Here is a 14,299-nt window from a genome sequence, read left to right as displayed (position 1 = left end):
TTTAACAATTGCATTGAAGTAAAGGATAAAAATTCAATCTACGACATTTATGAATTACCAGAAATAAATATTTATATTTCAATAATCACATCTAATTTTAAAAAAGTGAAGCATGCGTTAATGTCAGTGTTTTATTTGGTGGATAATGCTACAAATGTTAGTAGAGTATTGATATTTTTAAACGAAAAGCTAAATCTACAACCCAAAACTCTGAAGAGTTTTTAGAATTAAACACTGTCAATAAAATTTATTTTGTTCAAGAATCTGTCTATGGTTTGAATATTTTTGTCTAGCTAACATCAGAAAATTCGATATTTTAAAACTACTTTCTACACCATCGTCTCTAATATCTTAAATTTCACGATTTCCATTTTTTCCAAACTTCTAACTTTAATATCATAAAATAAAACTATGCTTCAACGTTAGCCAACACTTTTTTAAGCTTCCAGTTAAGAATAAATACCTTGTACTATAATATTTCTATAATTTGCAAAGGCTATAGTGAATACGATCAGCTGATCATGTATTACTTTACCTCTCTATTTAATTAGCAAATTTTATAGACAACCATTTTTCCATTTTAGAAAAAATTATTATTATTTTGCTTATTACAAAGCTTCAGTTACATTATTTCATTAAATATTTTTCTAACTATAAAACAAATTATTTCCGATTAGCGAAGAATGGTTAGAAAAGTTAGTACAATTAATTTATTAAACGTTTCTATTTCATAAACGGCCGGCATGGCCTGGTGATTAAGGCACTTGACTCGTAATTTGAGGGTTACGAGTTTGAATCCCCACCATACCAAATATGCTCGCCCTTTCAGCAGTGTTGGCGTTATAATGTAACGGTCAATCCCACTATTTGTTGGTAAAAGAGTAGCCCAAGAGTTGGCAGTGGGTGGTGATGACTAGCTGCCTTCCCTCTAGTCTTAAACTGCTAAGTTAGGGATGGCTAGCGAAGATAACCCTCGAGTAGTTGTGTGCAAAATTCAAAAACTTATTTATTAGTAGCTCGGATGGGTTTGCTTTTGTTCACAAAGTAGTTCAATATTTAGAGTTATGTTTGTTACTTGTAAGCGCAAATCATCTTCAATATTTAGCCTGTTTCTAAATTTGGTCTTTGTAACTGTATACAATAAAAATGTTTGCTCACAAAGGTATGTTGTTGGAAAAACATCAAAATTTTTCAAAGCTCTGTTACGTATTTCAGGGTATTCCATGGCCATTTGAATCAAAAATTGTGTAATTTCTTCCCTCTGAAATTTTGTTTTTAGGGTGTAATCAGTTGAAATTTCTATAAGCTGTTCTTTTTCTTTCAAAGACAAATCGTTGGTATTTGCAGAGTCAACAAAGGGATTTTGAATCTATAGTAATTTTTCTAAATGAGAAGTGAAGTACTTCACAGTAGTTGTACACAAATCAGATATGTGCTGCAAGACAGAACTTTTGCATCTTCAGTTAAGGAAATTACATTCATAAGTAAAAAGCAGAGATTTTCGAAGCAATCAAGTCCTTCCATAAACATACATTACCCCAAGGTTTTAGCTAACGTTGAAGCGCTTCCATTTTACTCTGAGCTCTGAAGTACGTTACCCTGCATTGTATCATTCACTTCATTTAGATAGACAAATACGTCCGAAAGGTAAGCTACTTTCTGTATCCAGCATTTATCCCTTAATTTGTATGCAAGTTCAAAATAGCATTCAGATAAAGAGAAACCTATATCTTCACGCACTTCGTAAAACAGAGCAAGCATTTTTCCCTAAGAAAGCCATCGGACTTCAGTATGAAGCAGCAAATTTTTATACAAACTTCCCATATCCTCACAGAGTAAACTGAAGATCCTCACTGGTCTTGATTTTATAAAATTAAATATTTTTGTAATATCACCCAATACCTCTTTTAAGTCTTCTGGCATTTGTTTCATTGCAAGTACATGACGATGAAGACAGCAGTGGATACTCTCGATATCTGGGTTCTCCTCTTTTATGCGTGCCACTACGCCTGAAAATTTTCCAATCATAGTTGCAGCCTCGTCAGTGCAAATACTTGAGCAAAGCTGCCATTGGATCTCATGTTTTTCCATAAATAAATCGACCAGTTTAAGTATTTCTTCGCCTGTTTACAAATTAGCATATCTTCTTTAAAACTATCAGGTCATCCTTTAAGTAATGTTCGATTTTAGGTTCAAAAAAAGAGAAAGAATTTCAAACGCTTTTAATGTTATTTAATCAATAACGTATGCTCCATTATTATTAACAACTTCCTGCCAACGATTCACAAGCTTCTGAATGTCACTTCTATAAAATTCTTGGGGTTTGGAGGAAAAGAATGTAGAGAGGGTAGTTTTGACATCTTCATGTGTTCCAAGTTCTTTTCCATCAAGATAGTTCTGCAAACTTCGGAATAGATGATAATCAGATGGGGCAAGGTCTGAAGAAGAAGGAGGACGTGGAAGTTTTTCCCAGTCTAGCTTTTCAATCCTTGCAGATGTGATCCTTGCTGTATGGGGCCATGCATTATCCTGGTGTAACACAACACCTTTACGATTGATCAAAGCAGGCCTCTTTTCTTTCAGTGCAACATTCAAGTGCTCTAACTGTTGACAATAGAAGACTCATGTAATCGTTACATTGAGTGGCAGCAGCTCAAAGTGGATCACACCAACAATATCCCATCAAATGCTTTACAAGACTCCTAAGGTGGAGGTCCATTTTGGGCTGTGCTTTAGCTACTTTACCTTCACTGAACCATTGTCTGCAGCACTTAAATTTTTTATAAAATATCTATTTTTCATCTCCAGTCACTATCATGTCCAAAAAAAGGTGATTTACGTTCACGAGAGTGCAGAAAAGTGTAAATGTCTACTCATGCTCTAAGGTCAACTTCTGTCAAATCATGAGGGACCCATTTTCCAAGTTTTGACACATTTCCAAGCTGTTGCACATGACGATGAACTGTTGAATTAAGCTTTTGTACTAGTTCTTTAACTGTTACAGCACAATATTTATCAAGTGCAGCCAGTAGCAAGTTATCATTAAACTCACCAGGACGACCTGAACGTGGCGCATCACTTAAGCTGTAGTCACCTGATCTGAACTTCTAAAACCTCCTTCGACATTTTCTTTCATTGAGAGACTCCACACCATAAACACCTTGAATGTTTCGTGTTGTTTCTGCTGCATTATTGCCTTTTTTAAACTCATAAAGCATTATAGGCCTAATATGCTCCTCATACACATCCATCTTCATGAGGATTTATTTGCTTAATGATCTAAAAACGTGGAATTGAGTTAGTTTCTTTTGTTTGTCTGAATATTTTTATACAAGTTCTACTACATATTTTAGTCATTAAAGCCTTCTACAAAGACAGAAATAATGATGCACTTTCTGTATTAAATTTTCGGAGATTACTTATGGGATGACCTGATAGTTTCGTAGATACAGCGAACAAAAACAAGCAACATCGCACAACCTGCGACATCTGTTGATTCATCCATCTGAAATGAAAATGTTGGACTTACTTTTACTCGCCTTATTAACTCCCGTTAAGCAATTTGCTGCCATATCCTTAATTCTTCGAGAAACCGAGTTGTCAGAAAGGGGCACAGAGTTGATGTTTTTAAATATTTCTCATCAATCATGCACTCTACCAAATCTTTTCCGCATGGTTTTATCAAATCTTCTACAATTGTATGAGCTTCACTTGCTTTTGCAGTGTGGTAACTTACACGATATGAAGCAATAATAGCAGCTTTGTTTGTCCTGAGAGACAAACGAAAGAAATTTAGCTTTCCTTGCATTTAATTGCAAACACTTTCTTTTGAAATATTCGAAAGTTGGATTTTTTAATTAGGAGTGTTTGGTTTATAGATGCCGTTTTAACTTTGCTGGATGCAAATTACTGTTACTCAACACTGTACTACATTCAACACACAACCCACTAGGTCCATCTTCATTACCTGTCCATGTAAAACCATATTAAATACAACTTTCATCATACTTTAGTTTCTTTCTTGTTTCGATATTTCTTGCATCATCCTGAGTTGAAGTGCTTGCACACAACGATAACGCCAATGAATTCGTATCAGGCCTAAGCCTAGGAAGATTTTTACTCGAATCAGATTTATAACTGATATTCAGTCACTTATCCATTATAAGGGTAACAACTAATTATTAATTTGTCTAAAATCGTATTCTTATATCTTTGGCACTTCAAAAGTAGTTTCACGAAGACAAAATAGTTTCTTAATGAAAACTCGTTCAAGCACTTGAGTTTCGTCATCATACAATGAAATACCGACCTAAAATCAATGTTGCCATAACGAAGTCAGAAATAAAGATTTGTAAAAAAAAAAAAAAAGACTAGGCCTCTAGAATAATATATTTTTCTAAAGGAAAAGTTTAACCCATTATTTTCACATTTTTTTTTGTTTTTAACAGAAAGTTTTAAGCCAAATAACAAAATATTAAGCCAGATGTAACGTGCGTCTGAATCTTGAAAGAAATGAAACATAAAGTTTGTTTTTGAATTTCGCACAAAGCTGCTCGAGGGCTATCTGCGCTAGTCGTCCCTAATTTGGCAGTGTAAGACTAGAGAGAAGGCAGCTAGTCATCACCACACACCGCCAACTCTTGGGCTACTCTTTTACCAACGAATAGTGAGATTGACCGTCACATTATAACGTCTCACGGCTGAAAGGGCGAGCATGTTTGGCGCGAGGGGGATGCGAACCCGCGACCCTCAGTTTACGAGTCGCACGCCTTAACACGCTTGGCCATGCCGGGCCAGAAAATAAAGGACTAGCGCTCATTGGTACCAAGCTTATCTAGTTACACTACAACGAATCTAACATAACCTAGCAATTACTAATTATAATTGTCATAAATATAATCATACTTCATAAAAATAAACAATTGATACTGCATCTAATTGCATCACAATGTTTCAAATTTGGACAAGTTTCAGCTATGACGTCATGTTTCATTTCGTTCGAGATTTAGCCGCTAATCCAGACCTGCCTTTTAAAAGACAGTTGGCATCACTACCCAGGATCGACCGCTGTTTCATACGAAAATTACTAGGCTATCTTGCACTCCAATGACGCATGCGATCTGAGATGGTGCCATATCTACTAGCAACCAGTGGTGCCACTGTCGAAGTTAATTAAGATTGTATTAACACTTTCACCGTGAGAACTTCCCCTAAGCTAAATAAAATCGTCTGGCATTAGGCAGAATAAAATATTCAAAGGCCCAATACGTGATAGACGTTGTATATTAAAGATATATTTTACATTTTTGCACAGCGTGTTCTGATTCAATTTTATAGTTTTAGGTTTGTTTTGTTTGTTGGTTTAGCGCGTTAAGGCGTGCGCTTCGTAATCTGAGGGTCGCGGGTTTGCGCCCGAGTCGCGCCAAACATGCTCGCCCTCCCAGCCGTGGGGGCGTTATAATGTTATGGTCAATTCCACTATTCGTTGGTAAAAGAGTAGCCCAAGAGTTGGCGGTGGGTGGTGATGACTAGCTGCCTTCCCTCTAGTCTTACACTGCTAAATTAGGGACGGCTAGCACAGATAGCCCTCCAGTAGCTTTGTGCGAAATTCCAAAAACCAACCAAAACCTGTTTTGTTTGTTTGTTTGTTCATTTCACTATTATCTTAGTATAAAGTGCTTCAGTACTCAAGTACAAAACTATACAATTGGCTATCTGTCAGAGAACAACGTTTCGACCTTTCTAGGTCATCTACAAGTTAACAAAAAGAGGTTCCAAGAGACCATTGTCGGGCACATGGCTTAGGAACGAGTGTATAAACGAGTACGGGATTGTAGGGGGCGTTGGAGTGCTGTAATGTTGTTCTTTCAGAGGTGAGTTCTTTTAAATTGTTTTATGAAAACAAGTCAACATCCAGTCTACCTACCAATCACATGTTAGTTTATTTCTTTGTTTAATACCTCTATAAATTTGGATACTTATATATTATCGTAAATTGTTGCAGACCTACGTCACAAAGATATGGGGTTCAAACCTTTCTAAAAATACCAGGATTAACATAAAATGAAATTATTTTATAAAGTATCTCAAATACTTAAAAAAACCCTGATTCAACTCTCTATCTTGAAAACAAGCTTCATTTTGAAATAAATATCTTCTGTTTACATTCAGTCTAGAGACGAATAAACAGGAGAGGTCCGACATGGTCAGGTGGTTAAGGCATTTGACTTGTAATCCGAGAGTTAGGGGTTCGAATTCCCGTCACACCGAACATGCTCGTTTTTTAATTTTGCGCAAAGCTATACGAGGAATATCTGCGCTAGCCGTCCCTAATTTAGCAGTGTCAGAAGGCAGCTAGTCATCACCACATACTGCCAACTCTTGGGCTACTCTTTTAACAACGAATAATGGGAATGACCGTCACATTATAACACCCCTACGGCTGAAAGGGTGAGCATGTTTTGTGTGACGGGGATTCGAACCCGCAACCTTCGGATTACGCGTTGAGTGCCTTAACCACCTGGCCATGCAAGGCCGCTATACGGAACGAAGTTTGATAATTTGGTTTGGCGAAATTGTTTCATTTTCATGCTCTGAAACGTGTTCTGCTTTTTCAATAAGATATTACTGTCTGTTCGATAAGCATTTACAAAATGTTCCAATATAGACACAGCCAGTGGCTCGATAAGCTGTAATTCAAAGGGCTTATAATGCTAAAAAAATTAGGTTTCGATACTCGCGGTGGGTACAGAACAGATAGCCAATTGTATAGTTTTGTACTTGAGTACTGAAGCACTTTATACTAAGATAATAGTGAAATGAACAAACAATGATTTGTAAGCATAATGAGTGGTTTTATTTTGGGGGACATATGTATGTTTCGATAACACAGTTATTTCTCTTCTTAACATCAAACAAACAAAAACGTTCCAATGTTGCGGCATCCCACAAGTACTTCAGATTCGCTGTTTTCTGATATTAAAAACAAGTCTCAATCTGTACTAGTAATAATGGTAATACAATAAATACAACTACGAACAAATTTAGATAGGTGTGGGAAGAATTATCATTTAATTAGGAAGCACTCTTTCCCATTGATTGGTCCAATATAAGTATTATCTAAAACTTTCTTATTCAAGCATTTCATCAATGAACATTATCAACAGCATTCCAAATCACTATAAATTATTTTTGCTCGAACAGAAACCCAACAAACTGATTAGTCCCTCGCTGGGACAGCGGTAAGTATTCGAATTTACAATTCTAAAATCAGAGGTTTAATTTCCTTCGTTGGGCACAGCAGATAACCCGATATGGCTTTGCTGTAAAAAACATACACGCACACACACACACAAACTGATTAAATGGAAAAATAAAAAGAGTTTCTATTCCACACCGAACAAACGGAACCCATCCGATTTTTTTCGCTTCAACATATTCCTCCTCTAGTTAACTTTTGGAAAATTCGAAAAGAAGGCCTGACATGGCCAGGTGGTTAGGGCGTTCGAATTGTAATTTGAGGGTCAGTTTTGTTTGTTTTGTTTGTGAATTTCGCACAAAGCTACTCGAGGGCTATCTGTGCTAGTCGTCCCTAATTTAGCAGTGTAAGACTAGAGGAAAGGCAGCAAGTCATCACCATCCACCGCCAACTCTTGGGCTACTCTTTTACCAACGAATAGTGGGATTGACTGACACATTATAACGCCATCACGGCTGAAAGGGCGAGCATATTTGGTGTGACGAGGATTCGAACCCGCGACCCTCGGATTACGAGTCGAACGCCTTAACCCACCTGGCCATGCCGGGCATTAACTATATATATGTATTAGTTTACCAAACGTATATAAAATGTATTTAAAAACGAAATCCTACTCTTAATTTCGAGTTTTCTTAAATATTTTAAAGCTAATAAATGCGATTTAATTACATAGAATACATAATATTATTGAAAACTTTTAGAAAAATGCCATTTTGTGATTATTGTATGTTGAATAAAGATACTGTTCAAATCTTAGAGTACAAGGAAATAGGAATTCGTTTTTACCCCTATGGTTCAAAACTAGGCCAAAAATTAACATACTTTCATTTACTCACACCTAGCGACAGAAAGTCTTATTACACTTGCGTAGAAATCCAACTACAGCTACACAATCTGTCAGCTGAAAGCTGTGTGGTAGTTGGGGAAGTTGTTAAATTTTTAGCGTAGGTTGAAGTGTATTGGTGAGAATGATTTTCAGTTCGGCAGATATTTTGTCATCTGCTCAATTAAAAAGGTTGAAAGAGCACAAGTATAGTGCTTCCGGCTCTTCGTTTTTGGATCCTTTTATGCAGCCTTTTTTGGAACTGGCTGGTTAAAAAATTTCCATTGTGGCTAGCCCCTAATCTAATGACAATTGCTGGACTAGTTATCAACATATTCACCTCACTAATACTTGTATTTTATAGTCCAGACGCCAGACATGAGGTATGTAAATAATTTATTTTATAATTATTATACTCTGCTATTATTTGTTAATAAAAGTTATAACAAGTTTATAAATATATAAGAACATGTATGCTCACGGTCTTTAAACCATTAGGATTTTGAAGTTTGTCATTCAAATGGTTTAACTTACTTTACATCAGAGTATATTGTGTACCCTTTTGGCAATGGTTAAATTTTTGAGGAGCGTATTTTTGCTTGAACAGGACACTTGAATGGCACTAGGTACTGCATGTCATGTACTTGCTTTAACTGTTCCCTATAAGTATAATAATCAGAGAAAATCATTTACAAACTTATTACAGTTTTCCTGTGATATCAAAAACAAAAAACCTATCCAAATCGTCATATATTTGCTCTGATGAGGCAGTTAATTAATTCTGACACATTTCATGTCATTTGATTATTTCAGTTTTACCTTTTACTAATCAAAAATAATTATTCCATTTTCTGCAAATTTGTGTAGACTGTAGTTTGCTTTTCTCTTGCAAAATGCAGATTGTGCAAAGATGAATTCATTCTAAAATTACAGACAGGATTATATCAGCTAAATCAAAATATGACTCCAAGTGCTACTTCCAGAAACCTTCCTGCTAATCAGTGATCTGTGAAGATATTCCTGTTCAATACAATTTCAAATTACTTTAAATCAGTGTGATCCAACTGCTTTGTGGATGGTAAATATAAAATAAGAAAGGGAAATGTAAAGGTTGCTTAAATGTATAGAAGAACATGAAACTAACATGTGGGCACTACATTTGTCTGAAATTATGCTGTCAGCAAACAGGTGAATGTGAAGGCTTTATGTGTCAAAGTTAAAACATATTTTTTTGGAATACTACAATAAGGTATATTACAAGTAGTTTTGCACCCTAAATATCATAACCTGTAATCAATTAACTTTTTTTGAACAAAATCTATACATACTGTGCATCTTGTTATATGTTGGTTGTTTGATACAATGCTATACAAAATGTTAAAATGTAATTACCAACAAATACAGTCTTGGTATGTTGTTTGAACTGTGTTTTAAAATTGTACCTTATTGTCCTTTCTTGAAGGCTTGTTAATTAACTGCCTGAGGCAAGTATATGTTGGAGTGGAACGTTTTGTATATAACAAAAAATTTAAGAGAAACTTTTCCAAATATTTTATATTAGTGTCTGAAAAAAACTGAAGTAATTAATTTACTTATGAAGGGCATCATCCACTGTTAATTCACTGCCTCATCTGAGCATGTATATGTTAGCCTGGAGAGGTGTTTTATATGTAATAGAGAATCTATAATAGATTTGGAAATAATCATTTTTATTATAGTGCTTAAGGACAACAATGGACCTGTTGGTCCACCTTCATTGTCTGTTCCACTAAACTACATGCACACACACATTTGAAGTTATTTCTTATTATTATTCCACCACAAAATGGAACAATATTAACTGGAGATGACTCCTACCATGCCAAACTTTATATACGTTTCCCTTAGTCCTGTCACTATTGTGTTTACATAAGAAACAGATGTGTCAGCATTTTCAGTTTTCTTTATCTTGTACATTTTAGTCAGATACCTCTAATTCATCTTTTGTTTTTCAAAAGAAAATATTGGATACCTTAACCTACCTTCATGTGATAAATTTACTAGGTGTAATTGTACTGTCCCTCCTCTGAGCCCTTTCCAAGAGTAATGACTTTCCTAAAGGTAAACAAAACCAAGATTGAATACAGTACTCTCAAATGTAGTTTAACTAGTGACTTTCACAATTAAATAACAACCTCCAGACTTGTATTCAATTTTTGTATGTATAACATAAAATCATATTTGCCCTGCTAGTGGGAACAGCATATTGTTTGTATAGCTTTAACACTGTTAGTTATTTCCATCAGAAGTATACTTAATTCAAGTCATGATAGTACATATGCATTATCTGACATTTCTTATAATTGAAAGCCATCTACCATTAACTATTTCTCTATCCATGTCATTAATGTAAACTGGGGACAAATTGAATAATTGAAATATAATTATTTGACTATATATTTAAATATTGATTAATTTAAAAAAAAAAAAAATTGAATTGAGGAATGAGTGAAAATGAAGTCAAAATTAATTACAAGCATGGTGATTGACACAGATTCAGCATGTTGCATTTCCTAGATCTGCTATTGGTTAAGTACTGTGTGCAACAAATGGCAAGATGGTGTCTAAAGAGTAGTGTGAAAATACTTTGATAAAATGAACAGGAAAAAGTTTGATTCTTAATTCTTGAAACATAAGCATCCACCTAACAGCAAGTACTTGAACAAGAGAAGTCAAACAAACATTGAACCTTTCATTACAAGGAGATGCTGAGGTGATGAACCTTACGCTGAACGAAATTCAACACTGATTGCAAAAATGGTTGCAGAAAATAAGCCAGCTGTCAATTTTGTTGAAGAATCAGGGTTCTGAGAGCTTATAGGATCTGAAATATTAAAACATTTTGCTGCTTCGTGTAAATAACTTGTAAAGATTTCATTGTTTATGTTAGGAAGTCTAAAGTTTTAGTAAATCTGTTTAATGTTTTGAAAATATATTTTATGCAGTGATAGTATAATCAAACTTTAAAAATGTAATTTGGTATGATTATATTCTAATAATGACAGTACACATCCACTAATATTTTTTGTAACTACAGGGTGGCACGTAAGTCCCTACTTATCTATATATTTTATGTATCCAGGGTGTCACCAGTATTCTTGCACTCATGTACCAACGTACTTGTCACAATATGCTCTTCAAGTGTAAATGGGCTTACATCGGCCATATTTCTTTGAAAATTATTAAAACTTTTAAATGTTAGATAAGTATTTCCTCAGCAGGTGGTATACCATGTGGTAGAATTAAATGAAACTAACCATAATAAACAATTTTCATTTCAATTTTCAGACAAATATTTTACATATTTCAGTACTACTGCTAATGTAATTAATTATTCTATTAATATATTCTTTCTAGTTTAATCTGTACTCTTGTATTTTTCCGAGATACATAATACTTTCTGATTTTTTTGAAAATTGAATTACTTATTATTGGATAAGTGTTCATAAATACATTCTCAAATTATTGGTTTGCTTTGAACTATTTTATTATTTTATAAAAAAATGTTTTCTATACTGTTTTATTTATGCTTAAAAATAATAAATTATCATTAAACTATCTTCTTATGCATCTTAAATCTTTATCGGACCTTGAGTAGTACAGAAATTAAAATAAAAACAGTGATGTATTCAAAATTTATTTTAAGGTATTCTAGCAGTTATGTTCATTTCATCACTAATCATTCAGCTACTTGCTTTCTGTTTAGCATATACAAGTTAAATCAACTTAAAACATTTTCTCTTATTCCAATTTTTTAAAGTTTTTTTCAACAGAAGTTCTTATGAACTTGTGTCAGAAGCTTTTAAAACATCTAGAAAAATAGAGTATGTAATTATCATTGATAGATTAATCTGTAAACACTCTAATACATCTTTTGCACACTTTTTACAGTATTCAAGCTGACGGTTTGTGAACAACTTATTGAAACTAAAAATTTGTTTATTCTTTCATTACTGATCTTAAATGTTATTGATCTGACTGATATTATGTCCTCTAATCTTGTTATAATGACAGCATTTTTAAAATGTCTAACAAAACTCCTTTTTTCTATTGACACTAACCAAGTACATTAGCATAATTTGTTCAGTATTATTTTAATGATACCACCTGTACTTTTTTCCATTTTGTAGTTTATATATATATTTTTAATGTCATTTTCATTAATTGATATTATACACACAGAATCAACAGTTTTATATTGTTTCATTTAACTGATCTATATTAAAACAGTTATAAAAGTCTTTACTTATAAATTCATCAACTCTGTTTGAACAAAAATCTACTACCTAATTTCACATACATTCTGTTTGTTTACTTCTAATATTTCCATTTGTATTTTACCAGAGTATTCAAACTTTCATTAATATCATGAAGTTGTCCAAAATTTCCATCTTAGTGTTCTTGATTTGTGTAAGTTAAATAATACATAACATTGAAACTGCTTCTGGCTTAATCTATTTTCTTGCATCAAAAATACACTTTTTTTTTATTGGGACATTTATAATTCTTTTTCTTTACTTTTTATAACTTGCTTCATTTACTGTTACACAAGAATAATGATAAAATAATTTATGCCCATTAAAACAATGTACACAGTTGTTTGGATCATTGATCACCTTGTCTCATGTTATACACATTAGTAACATCTCCCTGAAGCCTAAAACTAATCTACAAAACAAGGTACTTGCAGCAGTGTTATTTGATAGGACCTACTCAAAATGTAGAGAGACCCAAACATTGGATTTATTCTACAACATTTGGCAAGTTAAAATGTATTCTCAAGACAGATGATATGGGTGTTAAAACTTTTAAGTACAGAACAACATTTTGACCTTCTTAGGTTATCTTCAGGTTAACACAAAAAAGTTTACAACTGACTGTTGCCAGGTGCATGTTTTAAGAGTTTGCAAGTTATCAGAGAAGTGCTGCTGGTGTTGCACTGCTTGAAATGTGCTGCAACTGTGCTGTGAATCAGAAGTGTTGATCTTAATGGTGCACCAGGTTACTGCCACCCTGCCATTAAAGCTATCTGATATTGGCACGTGATAAATCTGATAAAGTTGCCGCTGTTTAAAACTACTGTGTTCATATATTTAAGGCAGCACTTGGTAGCACATTGAGAAACAGCACATAAATTAGAGCTTATTGCATTATTTTTGGACCCTCAAAACAATGATATAAAGTAAACTGAGAATACAAGTTAGAATTGTTTTACAAAAGAAAGTGCTAAGAAGTCTGCCTTGTAGCATTGATGACATTGTGTGAGAGGAGCTAAGCACAGCTATGGAAGCAGCTGGGACCCCCTTGTTACAAAACTAGTACTGGCAAGCATTATGCTCCGACTCTGTTGGTTGGTAAGGAATACTACACAGGGGCCATGTAAATGCAAACAAAACATGAAAAATATGCACTTGACATAGGCCATTCACCTTACTGAAACCCACTCTCATGATGAAGATTAAATTATTATTAAGATTGCTACTGGTACATTTAGCAAAGACCTATCTGTGTATCCCAGCTCTATTTGTACCAGCAGGTAGACCTTTTCATTCATCACTTGTAGTTAACATTCTTTGGTTTATATATTATTTATGAATAGTGTGTACATTGGCAAAACAAAACTGAAAAAAGTATATGTAAAAAGGTTTGTGTTGCTGTTCTCATAGTATTTCTTCTGGAATCAGAATGGGCATATATCTTTTCATAATAAATTGGTGCATGTTTTATGAGAATTACTAAACATGGTCAGAATGTAATTCTCAGTTTTAGATATGCTTTATTTAAAGTGCATTTCAAGTGTAAAGTTTGATTTCTTAATACTAAATTTTTTATTTCTGCATAGTGCATATTTTATTATTTCCAGATTGGTTACTACTGATAGGTTTAAGACTATCATTATAAATAGAAACTGAATATTTGAATGCTCAAAATGTTTTGTAATAAAATACTCAAATACATTTTAGTAAAATATTCTGAAGTGAGGATTGTATGATGTACATAATCTGCTGACGTTGTGAGTGTTCCATAATTTTTTGCACAAAGTTAGTGAAATTGCCAAATAATAAATTTGGAAGACACTTGTTTAAATGTGAAATAAGTATATCAAGGCCTAACTAATTCATTAAACCAGGGGTTCCCAACCGGTGGGTCGCGAAGCCTTGACAGGGGAGTTGCGTAGC

General features: G+C 33.9%; 1 protein-coding gene across 1 annotated transcript in view; it reads left to right on the top strand.

The window, feature by feature from the left end:
• The first annotated feature begins 8,119 nt into the window (after positions 1 to 8,119).
• Positions 8,120 to 14,299, top strand: part of LOC143226327 (cholinephosphotransferase 1-like) — a 45,388-nt gene continuing 39,208 nt past the window's right edge. The window contains 2 exon segments of the mRNA XM_076457145.1: positions 8,120 to 8,334; positions 8,336 to 8,464. Coding sequence (XP_076313260.1) covers positions 8,227 to 8,334; positions 8,336 to 8,464 — 237 coding nt within the window. The 5' untranslated portion in view covers positions 8,120 to 8,226.

Source organism: Tachypleus tridentatus, chromosome 9, assembly GCF_004210375.1.
Source record: "Tachypleus tridentatus isolate NWPU-2018 chromosome 9, ASM421037v1, whole genome shotgun sequence".
Classification (NCBI taxonomy): Eukaryota; Metazoa; Arthropoda; class Merostomata; order Xiphosura; family Limulidae; genus Tachypleus; species Tachypleus tridentatus.
Note: the sequence above shows the minus strand (reverse complement) of the source record. Positions and strands in the feature narration are given on the sequence as shown.